The 19,452-nt window shown below is 44.2% G+C and overlaps 1 protein-coding gene across 1 annotated transcript in view; it reads right to left on the bottom strand.

The window, feature by feature from the left end:
* Nucleotides 1–19,183, bottom strand: part of stard9 (StAR-related lipid transfer (START) domain containing 9) — a 52,068-nt gene extending 32,885 nt beyond the window's left edge. The window contains exons 1-3 of the mRNA XM_079527457.1: nt 19,020–19,183; nt 15,210–15,279; nt 12,447–12,563 (exon numbers count right to left, since the gene is read on the bottom strand). Coding sequence (XP_079383583.1) covers nt 12,447–12,563; nt 15,210–15,279; nt 19,020–19,066 — 234 coding nt within the window. The 5' untranslated portion in view covers nt 19,067–19,183. The remainder of the gene's footprint in view (nt 1–12,446; nt 12,564–15,209; nt 15,280–19,019) is intronic.
* Between the last annotated feature and the right edge of the window lie 269 nt (nt 19,184–19,452).

The raw sequence follows: 19,452 nt of genomic DNA, 5'->3' as shown, positions 1-19,452 counted from the left end.
GAGGGACTGGGAGTAGGGAGTCTGGACCTCTCCTTCCTGGCTGAGGTGTTTGGCTAAGGAGCAGGGAGGTTTCAGCTAATACTCAGGGTAAACACCTAGTGGGGCGAGGATGTGTATGTGGTGTGTACTGTGTAACGTTCGATGTATACTTGGTCGAGCATTGTGTCACGCAACAAAAATAGGCAATCTACAAACTAATTTGACACCGCACACTAAAGGCCAAATTATGCTTGGAACACCAATTATTGTTGTACGACGTGTCGCGTGACACTTCCAGCAAGTGTGCGTATTTGTGCACGTATTTAGAAATGTGTGTAAACTTGTGTGTTATGCTTGTGAGTTTGTATGTTGTTACTGTATATAGTACATAGTCTACATGAGTCAGTGTGTATGCATGGTGTGTGCAAGTACAGAAAAAGTGTGTGTGGAGAAACCTTCAAAGTGACTGCGTCAGGAAAATAAGCAGTGTGGTGGTGAGAGGAGGTCTCATACAAAACAATCTAACCGGGACCCTTGTTTTCCTTCCGTCATCGCCCGCCTCTGAGAGCCAGAGCCTGGGAGGCTGTTGGCATCACAGGGTGCCTAACCCAGTCACAACCACCTACGTATGTTTTTATGACCAACATTGCATGATGTCTTGGCAAGCAACGTTTAGCTCTAGTGTGTGTGCGTGCGTACTGTAATCAATGTTATATGTTGAGCAAATGGACAATAGAAATGAAATCTTGGTAAAGGCACAGTTGCCCTTGCTGTACACAGTTTTTTAACAGTGAGCAAGATGTGGATGTTCAGTATGTAGTTAAATTAACACTCTTGGTTTTACTCTGTAGGCGTGTGAAGTGTGTGAACAAACTTTCGTCGGTGCAAGATTAAAGGTGGGGGCGATACAAGATCTCTATCGTGTTCTCCTGCTTTGTTCACCCTGGATATTCAATAAAAACACAGAACCAGTTCCCACCCAACATTAAGGACATGGCCTCTCCATCGTCCATGGGGGGCCCCCACAGCCTCGCTCCCAAGCAAACACAGGCCTCGGAGCAGCAACCTGATCCGAAGCAGACCCCAGATGCAGCACATTCTCCCCCAGAACCATAACACACCCTGGGATCAGTGAAGGGTTCCCCTCCCTGGCCTCTGGACCAAGGAGACCGGTGGGCATGTAGACAGGAGAGGAGAGGAATGCACCCCAAGCTTCCAGGATCTCACAAGTCCAAACACTGGAACACTTTCAACCTAACACCCCATTTTTGGTGGGAACTAAAATGTGTCCTCACATGGATGAGGAGAAATACAGAAAGTGAGGACACTTTCCTCAAATTTCAAGCGGCTGTTTTAGGATTAGGACTTGCGTATTGGGGTTATAGGCTTTGAATAAAATGTATGTTTAGGTTAGGGTTAAGGTGCGTGCGTGCGTGCGTGTGTGCGTGCGTGTGTACGTGTGTACGTGCGTGCGTGCGCTACCAACCATCAGGAGGTATCAGAACCTGGATCTAAGCCTGGGTTACTGTGGACTTACAAACCCTGGGAATGGGTTTAGGTTGGACGTAGATGAAAGAACCCTCTCAGTGTTCTGAGGCCTCAACATTGTGAAACAAAATGGTTCTTCTTTTACGTCCAGAAGTGTGTGTGTGTGTGTGTGTGTGTGTGTGTGTGTGTGTGTGTGTGTGTGTGTGTGTGTGTGTGTGTGTGTGTGTGTGTGTGTGTGTGCGTGAAACACTCCTTTGGAAGTGTATGAAGGGTATGGGCTGGTCAGCCTGCAATGACATGCATAAGTGCTGGATGGCACTTACACCGCCTTCTAATGAGAGTGCAAAATCTCTCTTGAAAGAGCCACCCATCGACTTCTCTAATATACGCCAACCTTCCCCGTGTTTCTTCACTAGTCCGATCCAGAAGAACACGGTTTGCTGGCCACTGCTACAGAGCTGATCATGAGGTTATATCTTCCCTTCTTCTCTGGAATCCTGCCTCAAAGCAGACCAGAGGTAGAAACCTGTCGTTCCCTGATGTCATCGCTAGGGACACATGCATCAGTAGGCAGGAACTGGGGATGGCAATGAAGGACCGGGAAGTCTGGCGTGGAATTGTGAAATTCATGATCTCGACCGCGGTCGAAAAATGATGATGATGTGTGTGTGTGTGTGTGTGTGTGTGTCTGGCCTAACTACACCAGCCAAGATGACTTTGCAGATCGCACAGAGAGAGGGTGTTGCTACAGTATCAAAATACTGTGTCTACATACATAAGTCCCATGTACATCAAGACAAGCTAAAATATGAATTTGCTTTTATTTTAATGTAATCTCTATGCAAATTAGCTTTTAATGTTTATATTAGCGCCCAGAAGCTCGAAAAAAAAGGCTGGTGAACTGGTGAATATATTAATCCACACATTTGGGATTGGGTGTTCTTGTATAAAAGGTATGGTCCTTAGTTTACACATTATTGATTTTTGAGTGGTGTAAACCACTCCTACAACTGGCTTTGTTAGTCTGTGCGTAAAAAATGAGCATGGTTGCTACGGTCACCCAGTTCACCCGGGTGTGATTTCATTACGTCAGAGCTGATTTCATTACGTCAGAGCTGATCAGGCTATATAATACCTTACACCACTCAGTTCACACGGGTGTGATTTTTTATTTTTTGTATTGTTGGCTAGTCATATATAAGTCATATATAAATAATCTGGCTGTTTTCTGTTGCACTGCAGTGCATACATCCTCACTAATGAAGACGGTTTGCTCTTATATAATGTTTTATTGTTCCAAGATGTGGGAATAGTCAGATTCAGATACAGTCTTTCAGAGTTTTTCGGCACCTGCTTGGGAACATTAGACACATCTGTTGCTCAACGCATGGCACTGGGCCCATACATGGACACAAGTCCAAGCAAGTGGACCCCAGACCACCACATTTGGCCCCCTACCTCTTGTCTGAATGGGAGCTCAAACATGGAGACAAAGACTAGCGCCGCCCCGTCTTGTCCTCGTCCTACCATTTAAAAACAGAAAATGGCAGACAGACATCTCCTCCTTAAACAGACAGAATCAATACAGCCCTTGTTAAAGTTGCCCCTCTTAAAAAGCTCCATGTGGGGGCAAAACAAGACTGAGGGTGCCTCCTGGCCATGCTTAAAGAGCAGGAACTTCACTTCAATCATTCCCTCGCTCCCCAAACCCGTTTCTCTTTCACCCATGTACAGGATCTCTATTGTTTTAATCCGTGCTTTCATTTGTCGCCAGAGTGTTCCTTTTAACCATGAGTCGGCAAAATGCCTCCAAGCGGGAGCGTAAACTTTAGTTCAACCTCTTGAAGTAAAAGAGCGAAACACAAACCAAGCAGAAGCTGGTCCAACTGAATATGAATTAGACAAGATAGGTTACCCCGACACAGTACTGATCGGGTAATGTATGTCACTGTTGGACCTTATTCATCTTTATTCTTTAATGTTTTATTCATCAATGAGTGCTCCATTTTATACTTAATCATATGACAATGTCACACAAAGTAGCAAAAACAGCAATCTACAAACTCTTAAGTTAACACATTGCAACGCGTTGTGAGTTTGGAGATCTCAAGAGAAAAATACACCAAGTTGAAAGTGGTTATTAAACAACATTGCTCTGCAACACGCTATGGGAGTGACCCTCGGTCGTGAGCACAATTAACTTGATTATTTTGATTAGTGTAATCGTGCATTGTGTAGAAACTTCTATAAAAACTATACTTAACACATTGAGTGCCACCTGGTGGACGAAAGTGGTGGTGCTTGGGTGCCACCGGATCAGAATCTTTTTTTTAGCATTTTGGATGCTAAATTATTAGCGTAAATGCTAGCGAGCTAAAATAGGCCAATCTTTGCTCTAGAAAACACCAATGTTCCAAATGCGATCACCGGATAATCACAAATGACCTCCGAACATCGACGATTTGTTCAAAACCACAGACAGCGCCATAGTTTCCAAGAAAAGAGCGTGCAAAGGCCGCGGCTAATACAGAAGCAAAACAGAAACCGTGGTGGCGAGGCCTTAGCAAGCCTCCGTAGCAACCGGAGCGTTTCCAAAGATATAACACAGCGGGTCTTTCTTATAGCGATATCAAACGCCTTAAGACGAGCCTATAGAGTATACCCATCCTTAGGATGAGGTCATGTGTTAAACATGACCTCACTGACTGTCTCAACCTACTTTGACACATTACAGTAGCATACAAACTTTGGATGAACAATGCAGATGGGGGAAGGGCCCAGGTGCATTGTGGGGAGGAAAATGGATGTTCTAGTGTAGAGAGCCAAGCAGAGCAGGAAGGAGCAACACTGATGTACGGTAATAAAAGAGACGGGGGGGCAGACTTACTGCTACAGTACATAGTGTGCCTTGCAGGCTGATGGGCCCCACACACACACACACACACACACACACACACACACACACACACACACACACACACACACACACACACACACACACACACACACACACACACACACACACACACACACACACACACACACACACACACACACACACACACACACAGACACACACACACACACACGTACAGTATGTGGTTTGTCTATATGTGAGAGAAATGCATGCGTGTATGCATGCGTATATGCGCTCGCGCATGTGTGCGTTATTGCGCTTGCACACAAACGTCTGCAATGCTGTGTATGTGTGTGTGTGTTAGTGTACAGTATTCCTTTGACTTAGTTGCATATATGCATGCCTTTGTAAACTGTGTGTGTGTGTGTGTGTGTGTGTGTGTGTGTGTGTGTGCGTGCGTGCGTGCGTGCGTGCGTGCGTGCGTGCGTGCGTGCGTGCGTGCGTGCGTACGCGCATGTGCTCATGTTCGCATGTCCATCCTGTGAGGAGCATAGCTCTCCGACGACCAACCAGCCAACCCAGAGGAAATCCCATCTAAAAGAATGACAAAGGCCCCAGTGCCCCACTAGTTTGCTTTTCCTCACAAAGAAAACACACAAACAGTCATACAATGAGAGAGAGGAAAGCAGAATATAGATTTCATACTTGGCAAGGAAGTACAGGTTAAAGTCATAGGGCCAACCAGGGGGGGTTAGGGGGTGTAGAATGCAGTAGAACAACACTCTAAAGTAGGACTAGGTCCATGGGATCAGAATGTTGAGGGTTTGGATCCTTTCACTGCATACAAGGAAAACATTTTAAACATTCTACTATACTACTGTTAATCCTACTATTAGATGAACAAAACAGTCAGTCCGGCCTCGTTCATCTTTCTCCTTAGTGGGTTGACCAATCGATCTGCAGTCGTGGTCGCATTGCCTGGTGGCAATGGGATCTGTCGTCATTGTCCAATAGCCCGGACGGACGGTGGGTGGAAATGCGGGTGTAGACTAGTAATTCAATTACAATGAGAAACCTGAGCACTGCAGTCAGTCACACAGACAGATGGGAGGGACAGACATATTATGGTAGAGAGTAGACACATCTAAAGGCAAAAGGCATGAAACAATATATTTTGAGGTGAACTATGAAAAGCCACAAACAGAGACAGATAAACTGACAGACAGAAAAAGCAGTTAGCATACAAAACTCGAGAGTCAAAGCAAGGACATTCGTCCAGACAGTCTGTGTTGTAGCAGAAGTGGATCATTTTTTAAACAGAACTCTCCAAGGACCATGACGTCTGCTGATAAACAAGGAAACAGCTGAGTCCTGTGCCAGAGATCTGATTGAGACCCTGATAAATACAGGTTGTACAGAATGAGGCTGGTCTTAGGACAGAAAATAAACATAAAAGGAGGCAGAGGGAGAAAGGGAGAGAGAGAGAGAGAGAGAGAGTTTAATGTCTCAGTAATAGGTTTAGGCCTCTAATCATTGGCTGTTGAGGACTTAAGTTGCTGGGCTGGTTTTATGTGGCCTGCCCTACACTAAGCCCTGAAGGACTATATTTACGTGTGTGTGTGTGTGTGTGTGTGTGTGTGTGTGTGTGTGTGTGTGTGTGTGTGTGTGTGTGTGTGTGTGTGTGTGTGTCTGTGTTGTGCTGTAAATGTATGTCTGCTTGTAAAATTGTGTGTGTGTGTGTGTGTGTGTGTGTGTGTGTGTGTGTGTGTGTGTGTGTGTGTGTGTGTGTGTGTGTGTGTGTATATGTGTGTGCGTGCCGTGTGTGTGTGTGTGTATATGTGTGTGCGTGCGTGCATGCGCGCGCGTGTGTGTGTGCCTATGTACGTGCGCCGTGCGTGCGTGCCTGTGTGACGTCATCAGGAACAATTGCTGCAGGCAAGCTGAAGCCAGGCAGCGTTAAGACCACATTTGAAAACATCAGCTCTCCATGACTGCCTTAATTCTCTAGCCTTGACGTCACCCAACGGCCCCAGATTCATAGCTTCACTCGGTGGGAGGGAGTCTCTGAAGATTAGACTAAATCTGTTGTAGGGCCCAGCCACTGAATATTTAGAAGGAAAAGAAGACGGCCTTGCAGAAAGAGAGCTGCACTCTTTCTAGCTCTCCCTCCCTCTTAACAGTTCAAAGAGAATATACTTCAACATACACTGAAGTGTGTTTCATGCCAATAAAGCTTATTGAAATGTAGCGACTGCCAAGAAATAAACTTCATCTGCTTCTCTGTGCTCCATCTGACATTAATGTACATAACTACAAAGCTCTCTCTCTCTCTCTCTCTCTTTCAAAACAAGACTAAATGAATTTATGCTGAAGTGTAAAGTACATTGTGTCAATAAATCTTGAAATTGAATTGATTGCAAAGGCAATGGTCATACTGTGGAAATGTTTCTCTGACCAAAAACATCAAAACTTGTCTCTCCTCCTTTATGTCCAGGAATAGAATATGATTGAGGATACAATGCGACTGTAAAATAAAAACAGCCAGCAGCCATGCAAAAACAGCTAGAGGATTGCTCATTGTCATTCTTTTCATCCCTGTCCCAGGCCAGGACTAGAGATTGTGATATTTTGATTTGTATTTAGTGCCAGTATAAGAAGCTTACTGATTTAAAGTGACTGCAAACAGCCTTGCAGTTCCAGAGGAGTTGATATCTTTCTTGCTCTGTGGAACAGACACAACAGCTGCACAAAGACTTCAATCCAAAGAGAAAATAAATCTTTCTTTTTCCGTCGCTCATTCCAAATGGAAGACACTACATCTATAATTAATTTTATTGCACTTTACACCAATAAGGTGCAATTCCTGAATTGAATTATTGATTGGAAAGAAACAGTCTTTGGACTGCTACTAAAAAAAACCTTCTCATTCAGCCTCTCTGCCTCTCTGTCTCCAGGACTGGACAGCTGAAAAAGGAGCCTAAGGTCACCCAGTTTCCATCCCACGCTTTCCAACTGGACTACACAAACACTAGAGCCGGTCCCTCAGCAAAGCTGCATGCTTATGTGTTTACAGATGGGAAATAATTAGAAATGTCATTGGACAGATCCTCGACTCGTCCTACAAGCGAAATAGTCAGGGTCAAAGGACTAAGGAGTGATACATGTGAAGTCTGAGGGGAACAGGGGGAGACAGACAGACAGACAGACAGACATAAAGTTGTTTGGCTGGAATTCAACAGCGCAATCATTTGTCACACATTTGCAGAATTTGTAGGTCAAATTTGCATGGAAGGCCAGAGAGGTCGATGTATTGGGTGGGGGGGCAGAGAAAGACAGGCCGCTCTTCATTATTCAGGGCCTGACTACACATGGGAGAGAGAGCGGTGGGGGGGGGGGGGGGGGGGGGGGGCACTAGTAGAGGGAGGGGGTGATAGAGAATAAAGGGGCATGATTCCAGTGCAGTCCCAAGGTTCCCCCGGGGGCAACGACTGGACATTAAGCAAATACATAAAAAAATAAAAATCTGGAAAGAGCCTTTGGAGGATTTTCGATTCTCCGCCCACAATACTAGTTAAAGCAGCCAAGGCAGAGCGCACACACAAACACACACAGGACTGAATGTTACAGTCTTTATGGACGGCTGGGAATGAGTTCTCCAGCCTTCTCATCTGGAATCCATAGGGCACTGTACTAGAGCGGTATAGGCCATAAATCAGTGCATACTACTGTAGCAGACTTTGTAGGACTATCCGCAGATGCAGTTCATTGTTTGTTGCATCATGCAAAGAGAAAACATTTCTTGCTAACTCTGATGCCAGATGGGTGGGGTTGTTTGTCACATGGGCTTTAAATAAGGAGCGGCAGAACATTTTGACAATTAGTATTTTTTCTGTGACTGACAGCTTCATTGAGCCTATGGTACCTGATTTGTCCTGATGCAGTAAGGTCTACCCAAACATTCACATCTTGTAACATTCCCCCCTTTCCCATGCTCTGCTATGCAGCACCTCACCACGCATGTAAATCACAGGTGCCCTACCTGGCCCCATATGGGCTATATTTCAGTGTTGACAGCACTGCGGCTCACTGTCCCGTCTGTACTGTAGCTAATGGGACCCAGGCTGGGTCTCAGACAAGCCCTGACCAATGTGTGTGAAAGGGATGAAATGCTCCCGAGTGTGCGATTGGGGGATTCCTTCCCATACAGAGAGACTATTCTTCCCCCTCAGTCAGTCTAGATCCAGAACAGCACTGCTGACACACAGACCCAGATACACCCAGAGCATAATCAAATCATGCTCACGCACTGTTATTAACAAGGGAAGAGAGAGAGAGAGAGAGAGAGAAAGTGTGGAGGAGGAGAAAAAGAAAAAAGGGGGAAGCAAGCTGACTGAATGCGTTTGGTAATAAAACACCAGCATTGTGCTGCAAACCGAACCCCTGACAGTGACGTCTTTGCGCTGAAATGTAACGGCGAAAAATGACTTAAGTGAGGCAGCTGTGAATTTGGCAGGCGAGGGTTGGGGTGGTGGTGGGGAGGGGCCAGGGGGCTGGTCACTGAACCTCCTCGCCTTTCCCAACCCCCTCCAAACATGGAATTCTCTCCGCCTTGTCTCCATTTATTCCCTCGCTCTCTCTCTCTCCATTCGCTTTTCTCTCCATCTATCTAAACCCTATCCTCGTTCCCCCTCTTTTTCATTTCCCTTTCCCCCCGTAGCCAATGACAGCAGAGATGTACACTGTGTTGATTAAATAGTGGAAAATACTGTAGTACATTAAACGATATCTATGCCTGGCAAAAAAGGCAGCATGTTTAGACAAATAGCCCCCACTTCTCCATCGAGTTAACTCAACAGCTGGCTTCCATTATAGACCCCGGCTGTGCGTCTGCCCTGTTCCAACATCTTAAGAGTACCTCGTCTCACCTAACACAGCTCTCCCCGCCCGGCCTTCTATCTTTTCATAATCTACTCTCTCCCATAACAGAGATACTAGCTCAGCCTGCGTTCCCGAGTGAGAAATTACAGCTATCTTTGAGCCCTGGCTGGAACCACAGTCATAAAAACCGTGTCATGTGGGGGACCCACCAGTAACAGTAACACACAGCCCTATTTTGGCTACCAAACCATAGTTTAAAGACACCAGCATCTACGTTAAACACCCCTTTCTTATTTCTGTTTAAATAAGGCTCGACCATATATGCAGACGTCTCCCTGCTGGAGAACATACTGTATAGTGTATACAGTATCAGTGATCTGTCCAGACAGCACGTAGCTGGAAGGAGTGGGCTGGGAGGGGAGGTACAGTACAGACAGTGCATGGGGGGCTATGAGGCTATGGTCTCTGAGGAGCGTACTGGGTGTGGTGGGATAAGCACTGGACTGGAAAAGCACACGTTAAGATCCAGATCCCCATGTTTCGTTCCACCACAGCCTTGACTGTCTCTGCCCCATAGGGACTTTACAGGAAGAGAACCCAGATCAATTGTCTCAGCTCTGAGACAAAAGATAGGCCAAATATAGTACGAAAAGGCATTATCTTTGTATGAGAAAAGGTGACGTCCTAATTAACACAACTAAAGCATGTGTTGGCGATGATATTGGCTGTTGCTCCATAGCTGACCTTTCTTCAGATGACAGTGCAAACCCAGTGCAGACACCCATTCACCCAACAGTTCATCCAAATGTTTTCAACTGTGATGTTAAATCACGCATGTTGCCTGATGAGGCCATCGACCAGATTCCTCAATCATGAGACCAGTTTATTGACATCCGGGCTGGGAAAAATAGGTCAGAGTGGCTCTGGTTTGTATTAACCCCTCCCCCAATATATATAGCCTACATCTCTCTCTTTCTCTCTCTCTCTCACACACACACACACACACACACACACACACACACACACACACACACACACACACACACACACACACACACACACACACACACACACACACACACACACACACACACACACACACACACACACACACACACACACACACACACACACACACACACACACACACACACACACACACACACACACACACACACTGACCCTCGTCGCCCACCCTGCATCACCAGTGGAATGTGCAGTCTGTGGCCGCCAGGCCATTCTGACTGGACTCAGCCAAGGATGGAGGCTGAGAACCAGGGCAGAACCAGAGAGAGAGACAGACAGACAGACAGACAGACAGACAGACAGACAGACAGACAGACAGACAGACAGACAGACAGACAGAAGATAAGTACTGTACTGTGTCTTGCTCTGTGTTTGTGTGTAGGCTGTAGTCACAGCCCAGTCTTTCACCAACACACACAAAGAACGGCTCAGAGAGGAGGAAGGTCAGTCCTGACGGGAGTGGCATGGAGTGGATCTCCATAAACAAAGACAGTAACATAGAAATAATGTAAAGCCAATGAGGCAGCTATTGTGTCGTACAGTCAAATTAATAAGAACGAAAAGACAATGAGAGATACTTTAGGCCTAAAAAATAGGCCTGTCAACATGAATACATTTGTGTTATTCCTGCAATAATAATGATCAGGCAGGACACTTTGTCCGGTTTGCTGGAGGTGTGGTGAGGACCCCGGTACACTTATTCATGTATTGTGGGAGTGCCCTAGGGTACAGACTCTATGGTGTGCTATTCATGAGAATATAATGCAAATCACAAACCAGGATATTCCTTATACACCTGCTCTGTTTATTCTGGGTGATCCATCGCCATTAAAACATCTCCCCGCACCTCTAGCTGACTGGATTCATACAGCATTAATGGTGGGCAGGAAGATCATTGTTAAGGAATGGAAGTCTGAGGATTTGCCTCCAGCACATGTATGGTTCACTCAGCTTGGAATCGTGGCTGCTTTGTTGAAGTTATCTTTTAATATGAATAATCAGTTAGATAAATATGATTCGAAGTGGAACGTGTTCCTCAGTCATGTTGCAGGTCCTTGATGTGATCCATGGTCAGGCAATGCCCTTTTGATTGTTTACTGTCTTAGTATACATATGATACGGTTGATGATGCTGCGTGTTTGGTCGTGTAAACTAATTTAAATTGTTAATTTGATTTATTTGTATTTGTATTTGTATTTGTATCTTTGTCTATCCTTGTTTTATATTATGTTTTTGTGCTCATACATAATGTCCATGCATACGTATGCGTACGTCTTTCTGTTTATTTTGTTAAAAAAAATCCAAATAAAGTACTGATCATAGGCAGGACACTTTCTCTTGATTTGGTTTGGGCAGCCAGGGCCCCTACTCTCCGGTTCCAGCAGCAACCTCCAATCAGAACATCACCAAAGAGATCTAATCCAATCACAGGACAGACATGAAAGGCAGCTGACTATGGCCGTGCCATGGCTGAGGCACAGAGACTTCTGGGTAACAGATGGAGTGATATCCAATCCCCTGGCCTAAGAGACCATCTGTAAAGGAAAAAAAAACACAAACACAAACACACGCGCGCAGCGCACGTGCACAAACAACCTCCTTGTTGTGGTTTGTCTTCAAGGACAGCATTTCCTTTTGGCTCAATGTCCATTGGTACTCTGGAGATTGTGACTGCCCATTGTGCCCAATGCAGAGTCCTGACCAGTGTTTAGAGTTCGGCCTGGCACGCACATACACACAGCCTACGCCCTACACCCTGTCCAGGGCACGGACCATAGCATGCACGCACATACACACAGCCTACGCCCTACACCCTGTCCAGGGCATGGACCATAGACAGCAAACATCCTTAGATGGCACTACACAAGTGGCCGCCTGTAGCAGCAGTTGCTACTGTCCCCAGCTTTGTGCTTTTGAAAGTATGTAGGTATGTAAGATATTTGATTGATTGATTGATTGATTGACATTTTAAATATAATATAATATAATATAATATAATATAATATAATATAATATAATATAATATAATATAATATAATATAATATAATATAATATATACTAATGTTGCTATGTGCACCAATCTATTTGGCATCAATCTTTCCATCCATCCAACCAACCAACCAACCAACCAACCATCTGCCTATCCATCCGCCTTTCCACCCGTCCATCTATAATAAAGGGACACGATCTCCATAATGTACAGTACAGGTGTCTTACCTCCTCTTGTGAGGCATAGCGGGGATCTGCGGGGTCAGCTGACCAGTAGCAGTAGTCAAAACCAAACTCTAGAAGCTTCTCCCTGGAATCTACAGCACCGTCTGTCCGTCCATCCAGCTAGGCAGAGTTGGGGGAGAGAGACACGAAATATTAGGGATCAATCCCAATTCATTGTAATGCTGTGTTTTTAAGACTCTTCATTGTGTTGAATTGGGTTAATGACCTGTGTAATGACCTGTGACCAGTGTCTGAGACTCACCAAGGACAGTGTTTTATGCTCCGGTGACAAAGTCAAGTGAAGTCATTGTAATTTATTGTGATGGGTGCCATCTCTTTACATAATAGAGCAGGTCAAGGCCATACTCTGCTGCTCAACATAATGTATTTAAACTTTTAAAAGGTGCTGAAAATACATTATTTTTGTGTGACATGTCATACAACACTTAAATCAAGCTTTAGTAACACAATAGCACACACAGTATATAATATACCATACCGTGTGCATTCTGTAGCTAGTAGCTACTATTGTACTGAAGTATGGACATTAGACAAACAGCATGCCATGTGGTAAACAAATAAAACAGTAAAGTTGCATTAGATATATTATACAGGCCTTCTTCTAGCATTGTGGTACTGCTGTGGAGTGTGGACTTGAATTTGAGACAATCCTTTTTCCATTCATTACAAGCATTGAAGCATTCAGTACATTATCGACCTCACTGGGTTAACACTAATCACATCCTGTTCACTATAGGTGCCTACCATCGCAAGACAAGCCCAGACAGAGCTGTTGTTTAGGACAACATTACACATCACTTTATAATCTGTGTTCACTGTTCACCCTCTCGTATTAAACTGACTGGGATAAACTGATGACTCAAATGATGTCTGCACCCAGCATGCCTGTCAACGTTAACGTTTACTTTTCTGTCTGCAGCCCTAGTAGCAATTCCTCACACGCAATTAACTGACTTTTTAACCTGTTTCTTTAGCGCCTAAGTACTGTTATGATACTCAACAATGGCCTTGTGGCACCCAGATTTCGCTAAGAGCAACAATGCCCTGTTAGTGCTCTCAGTAAAAGACACGGATACACAGCACTGAAGAAGGCAGCAGAGCCAACTCTTTTGGTTGATTTTAGCATATAATCTTAAATTGGAACATACAAATGAAAAGAACATAAAAGTGAATATAGTATTATACTAATAATACTAATTAATACTAATAACTAATCATCCTGAGCGTAGTCAGCAAGATTTGTATAATCTCTCACTTATCGTTTCACATTTCACCTTTTGCTCAGTTCAATTCAATTATAATATAACATGTGTCTTGGTGTTAGTATCCCTGTAGTTTATTGTCCTCTAGAAATCCCTCTTCTCTCTGTCTTGAATTACTCCAAAAGTGTCCCATTTTCCATAAATAATGATTCCCATGGGAGTGGGTCCCACCAGAACCAGTGTGTTCGTCCCACTCCCAGACAGAATGAGGCCATATGTGGCTCTTCTGTCACCATCATTTTGAATTGACTTCCTGCTCGTCCCTTTGTCTGCCGTCTCTTCATACAACCGTGTAAAAGAAGAGCCAAATGTAAACAATACAAGAATCAGGTCTTTTTCCAGTTTGTGTGTGTGTGTTGGGGGGGTAAACACAAAAAAGTGAATTTTATCTGATCAATGCTACTATTCTGTAATCACTCAGAACATGTGCATACGTCATTTACAAATATATCCATAAATGATATGATCAAACAAAATACATGCATACATTTATTGCCAAATGCAACCGCATTGAATTTGTCAGAGTATGCTCAAACTCCAATCCTAGAAACTATCAAAGGAATTATTTCCTCGTATAAATCATAACATATTTCTTTCTTTAGAATAACACCCTGGTAGTGATTCAGACACGGTAGCAGGCGCCACTCTGTTGCAGCAGCATACAGACTATAACAACGTGGCTTCAACAAATCACAGCTACTCATCTATTGAAGCTGACTGATTTCTAAATACTGAGTGAATACAGTGAAAGCGTTGAGATTGTGTGCCTTTGTTAATAAAAAATTTATAACTTCACATCACTTGTGATAATTGGTAACAGATGATTTTTTGAATCACATAAAAAATAACCTTCAAAAGCACAAAGCACATTGTGAAACAAAGGTTATCTTTAAGACTTAGACTATGCTTTATGGTATTGCAAATGTGGTGAACTTTATTTAGCTTTATGGATTGTTTTAGCTCATTAATAATCATCTTTTGATCCTTACTAAAAATGGCCTTTGTTACAAACAGAGCCTCGTATTTCACGTATCTGGAGTATCTTGTCAGTGCTGTTGTTTGTGTGTGCTGTGGTCAGTGTGTCAGTGCTTGTGTATGACGGGGAGGGTCCGTCGGTCCAACAGTGTGTATGTGAGAGCAGGCTCAACACTTTTATAATAAACGCCAGAGGAATCAAGCAGGAAGTGGCCGCTCCAAGACTGTAAACATCCTGTCAGTGAGATAGTCTGAATGCACCCACCTCACTGGGACCTATACACCCCACACCAAAAAAAACTAAACATGTAAATCGTAAACACACAATCACAGACTCACTCTTACTGAAACTCAATCACAGATGTTTGCGCACAGACACAGGCGCATCCCATAAACAAGGGAATGCACCCATGCAACACATGCACGCAGAGTCGCAGACGTGCACACCCCCCCCCCCCCCCCTAGTGGAAGTGTGTGTTGTTGGTCTGTATTCCGCAAAAGGACTCACCTTCACATTTCGGATCCTAACTAACTTGTCCTCCACCTGTACAGCCAGCTTTCCTCCATCCAAACTCTCCCTGTGGACAAGAAAGGAATGACAGCTTTTCTTAACTCATCTCTCAATAGAGCGTCGCAGTCCCGCCTCCTACCCTGGACCAGGAAATTAAACCCAATGCATTATTCTCATAGACATTTCTTAAAGTATTTATTTAAAGACGGTTACGCCGCGGACAAAGCCAACTCGAGTCGTGACAACTCATGACAACACAAACAATATTTTGGACCAAACAAATAATTAGAAAGAAGAAAAAAACGGCAGGTTACAACACTTTTTTTGTTGTTTTTCTTCTTTGTAATTATTTGTTTGGTCCAAAATATTGTTTGTGTTGTCATGAGTTGTCACGACTCGAGTTGGCTTTGTCCGCGGCGTAACCGTCTTTAAATAAATACTTTAAGAAATGTCTATGAGAATAATGCATTGGGTTTTATTTCCTGGTCCAGGGTAGGAGGCGGGACTGCGACGCTCTATAAGCATCCATGTTAACATACCCATATTAGGAAAAGTAATGTCAAGTGATGAATGTTGGTGAAAGGAAAGACCAGTGAAAACATACCATAAACACATATTGTAGATCGATTTGTCTTGAAAGTACTACCTTATCTACACTAAAAAAGATTAGGCTACGTATCATTGTCTCCACCAGGCCGAAGGCATGGGGAGAGAGTATGTTTTGCACTCCGTCCGTGTGTGTGTGTGTGTGTGTCCGTCCGTCCTTCCGTCCGTCTGTGTACAGCTAATCTCCGGCACCGTTAACCCGGTCGATGCCAAACTTTGCACACACACTCCCTGGATGCCAACGATGAACCTCTGCCCCACATTTTCCAGAACGGCCTGTTATAGCGCCACCATGAGGCAGCTTTTCACATGTTTTACCTAAAACTGCACCGATCTGCGTGAAACGTTGCATGCACACTCCCTAGAGGCCAAGGACAAACCTTTGACCTGCATTTTCCGCATCTGCCTTTTATAGCGCCACCAGGAGGCCGACTTTTGTAAAACACATTTTTTGATATTACTCCTCCAGATTCTGTCCAAAAAACTCACAAATCGTTACACAGTATCTCTATAGTCATGTGCTCAAGTCGGATCTGTCCCATATTTCATATTCCATCCTAATTGGCTATAATTGGCTTTCAAAGTTTGCAAGATTGCCCCGTTTTGAACAAAAGCCTCAAATCATGAACGCAGCATGCAATTTACGTGAAATCTTTCACACATTTTCTTACTGGGCTGAGGAATATATCCCACCCTTTTCACATTGGCCTGTTATAGCGCCACCAACAGGTTGATTTTTGCAAAACACATTTTTGGAACAAAATGCCTCAAAAACATGTTTATATTAATCCTAAACATTTTGCCAAACATCTCACACAGTCTCCTGGTGGAGACCTGTGCCCAGAAGGGCACTTTTTCTAGTTTGTTACTGTTCTTCTGGTTATGGGAGTGTGCAGAAAAGTTCAGATCAATTCGAGCTCATTTGAGAATATGACATTGGGCCATCATATGACAGTTGCAACAATGTGTCTTTTGTGTGTGTGTGTGTGTGTGTGTGTGTGTGTGTGTCCATTAAACCGGCGAATCGAGAGTTGTGTGCAGTGTTGACCAGTTCAGATTCAAATGAAAACAGCCCCACACACTCATGAGGCAGTTTGAACCCTTTCCAGAACAAAAATGTGCGCGCGCGCGCGTGCGTGTGTGTGTGTGTATGAGAGAGCGAGGTGTGTGTGTGTGTGTGTGTGTGTCTGTGTGTGTGTGTGAGAGAGAGAGAATGCACATGCATGTGTGAGAGAGAGAGGAACAGGGCCAGCTGTGTGCACCCCAGCTGCTGAATAAGACACAATCTGATGCAACAGAGTGAAACTGGAAGAAGCCTCTCAGGGTGAAGCGGAGTGAATTTAAATGTCCAAGGGTGATAATAATAATGGAGAAATGCTACCATGCCGTGCAACATCACGCAATACTCAGCACTTTGATGGCCTCCGTTTGCAGCACGCAGCAGACGAGGAGGCTGTCGTAATCGTGTGCCTTTCCCCGCGGGTTTCTTTTTGCCACCGGCCCTGCCCTAAACCACAGCCTTTCAATCTCTAACCAGGCTCATCAACATGGAGAGAAGAGAAATGCAAGGGGGTGGTTGGTGCATCAACCCCCTTGCATTCTCTGGTTTTACTATTTTCCATGGAAATTGGGTAAAACCCCTAAAACTCTGTTTTGATTACAAACCAAAATAGAGCACTTTGACAATATTGTTTTGACATGTTTTTAGCTCATGTGGAACATAGTAACATACTGCCTGCTCTTCTGAGGGGCCCATAATCCTCCTATTCCATACAGTAAAGGGAAGGGAGATCGTTCTTAACAGGGGATGTTCAATTTCAGCTTTGCCCAGCTGCTGACTGCTCAGCTGGTCATGATGAGTGCTGAGGGATGAGCAGTTAGTGGTTAAGTATTCAGTAGTGTACTGTATTGCTCAGGGACACACACACATAGCCGGGGCCTGGACACAAACCAGCTAGGGCCTTCTGTTTCCCCACATGGCCACACTACCCATTCAGTTATGGCCACTGTAGGCTATTGGTCAGCTGAAGTCTGAAACAAAAGACTGCATACTTATGCCAGGCCTATTGACAAACACGGCTGGCTGGCTGACTGGGCTCTCTTTATAACGTTATCTCAGTGACACAGAAGGTCGTTTTCTGAATAATGTAATGCCAAGTAAAAAATGTGAGTACTTTTTCCACCACTAAGAGTACTTTTGAATTGCAAAATGTCATGAAGACGGTCTATTATAATATTTCCCTGTCCTTCATAGTGTAGCACTGTAGCTTGAACATTTATGGCATGCTGTAGTAGCTTTTAGATGAATTACATGAGCAAAAATAACCAGCAAGTACAGTATGTAATATCTCCAAACTCTGGCTCCCCTAAAATACCTTAAACTCAACATGCTGTAGTAATTTGGCCTAAACCTAGTGGCAGTAGTGGGGGTGCTCTAGTGAGACTTGCTGACTTTACTGCCTCCCGGTGTTATTGTGCTACTTCAACATTGAATTTTACAGCACTGTAAAATGGGGTCTTTTTCTCCTCAAGTTTGTGTTGTTAAACAAAAGGTAGTAGTCAACCAAAAGTAGGCTAATAAAGACATTATAGTCAAATGTTAGGTAATCACTTTAATTCTCTACCGCATAGACTACAGCAAGCGTCTGTAAGATTAGATGTGTGCAGCTTTATTAGATTAGTATTACTATTAGAGGTAGACCTAAAATTGCTTTCCACGTAGGATTACCCGTAATATGATTTTTACTCCACATTAGTAACCACACTGCCCTCCTCCCCTCCCTCTCTATACTGACAGCTACAGTTGCTGTCTGTTTCACCAATCACCATGTGCCTCTTTATTATAAAGGCCCGCTCTTCAAACTCAAAGAGTTGGAAAGTGTGTTTACAATCCATTATGCTTATGCTGTAGCAGTTTTGCCTACAATAACAATTATCTTCTGCACGACAAGACAAAAAAGAATGCATGGGACTAGTGAGTCGTTCGGAAGCGGACTTCATCGTCAGCGCAGCGCTCACAACTTGACAATTCCCTTGGAAGTTAGTTGGTTGGTATTGGTAACACCACTGTCACACAACAGATCCAGAGGAATAGAACCGAATACGCAGGCTTATTGTTGACGTCCCGTCGCCCATTTATATATAATTAGTTTCAATACAAAATAACAATGTTAGAGTAAGAACATCGGAACATTGGCTTACCTTGCAGTGAGGGGACGAACTCGAATGGCAACTTTAACATTTGCCATGTTGCCATGCGAAGAGTTTTCGTGTAACTCCGTAGACAGGCTCGGAACTTCAAGCTACCCATGTGAAGACATCTCTCTCTTTCTGTAGTTATCCGGTGAAAACGTCCGAAAGGCGGCTCGTTGGCAACCGTCAATCACATTCAAGCCATTTCTCCCGGCAACCGAGCCCCCTCCTCCCCAACGCTCAACTGTTCACTGAAACTTCCTGCCTGATGGCAAGATAGGGTGAGGCGGAGCGCAGATGCTGATTATGGCTACTCCTCCTGGCTGTAATATTATTTTGGGGCCATTGGTTGCATGATGTAGCCTATAATCATTTTAAAACGGCCCACAAACAAAAGTATACATTTACATTTTGTATAAAGGTTTTAAAGCCATGCTTTTTC

The sequence above is a fragment of the Electrona antarctica genome, assembly GCF_951216825.1.
Source record: "Electrona antarctica genome assembly, chromosome: 18".
Lineage (NCBI taxonomy): Eukaryota > Metazoa > Chordata > Actinopteri > Myctophiformes > Myctophidae > Electrona > Electrona antarctica.
Note: the sequence above shows the minus strand (reverse complement) of the source record. Positions and strands in the feature narration are given on the sequence as shown.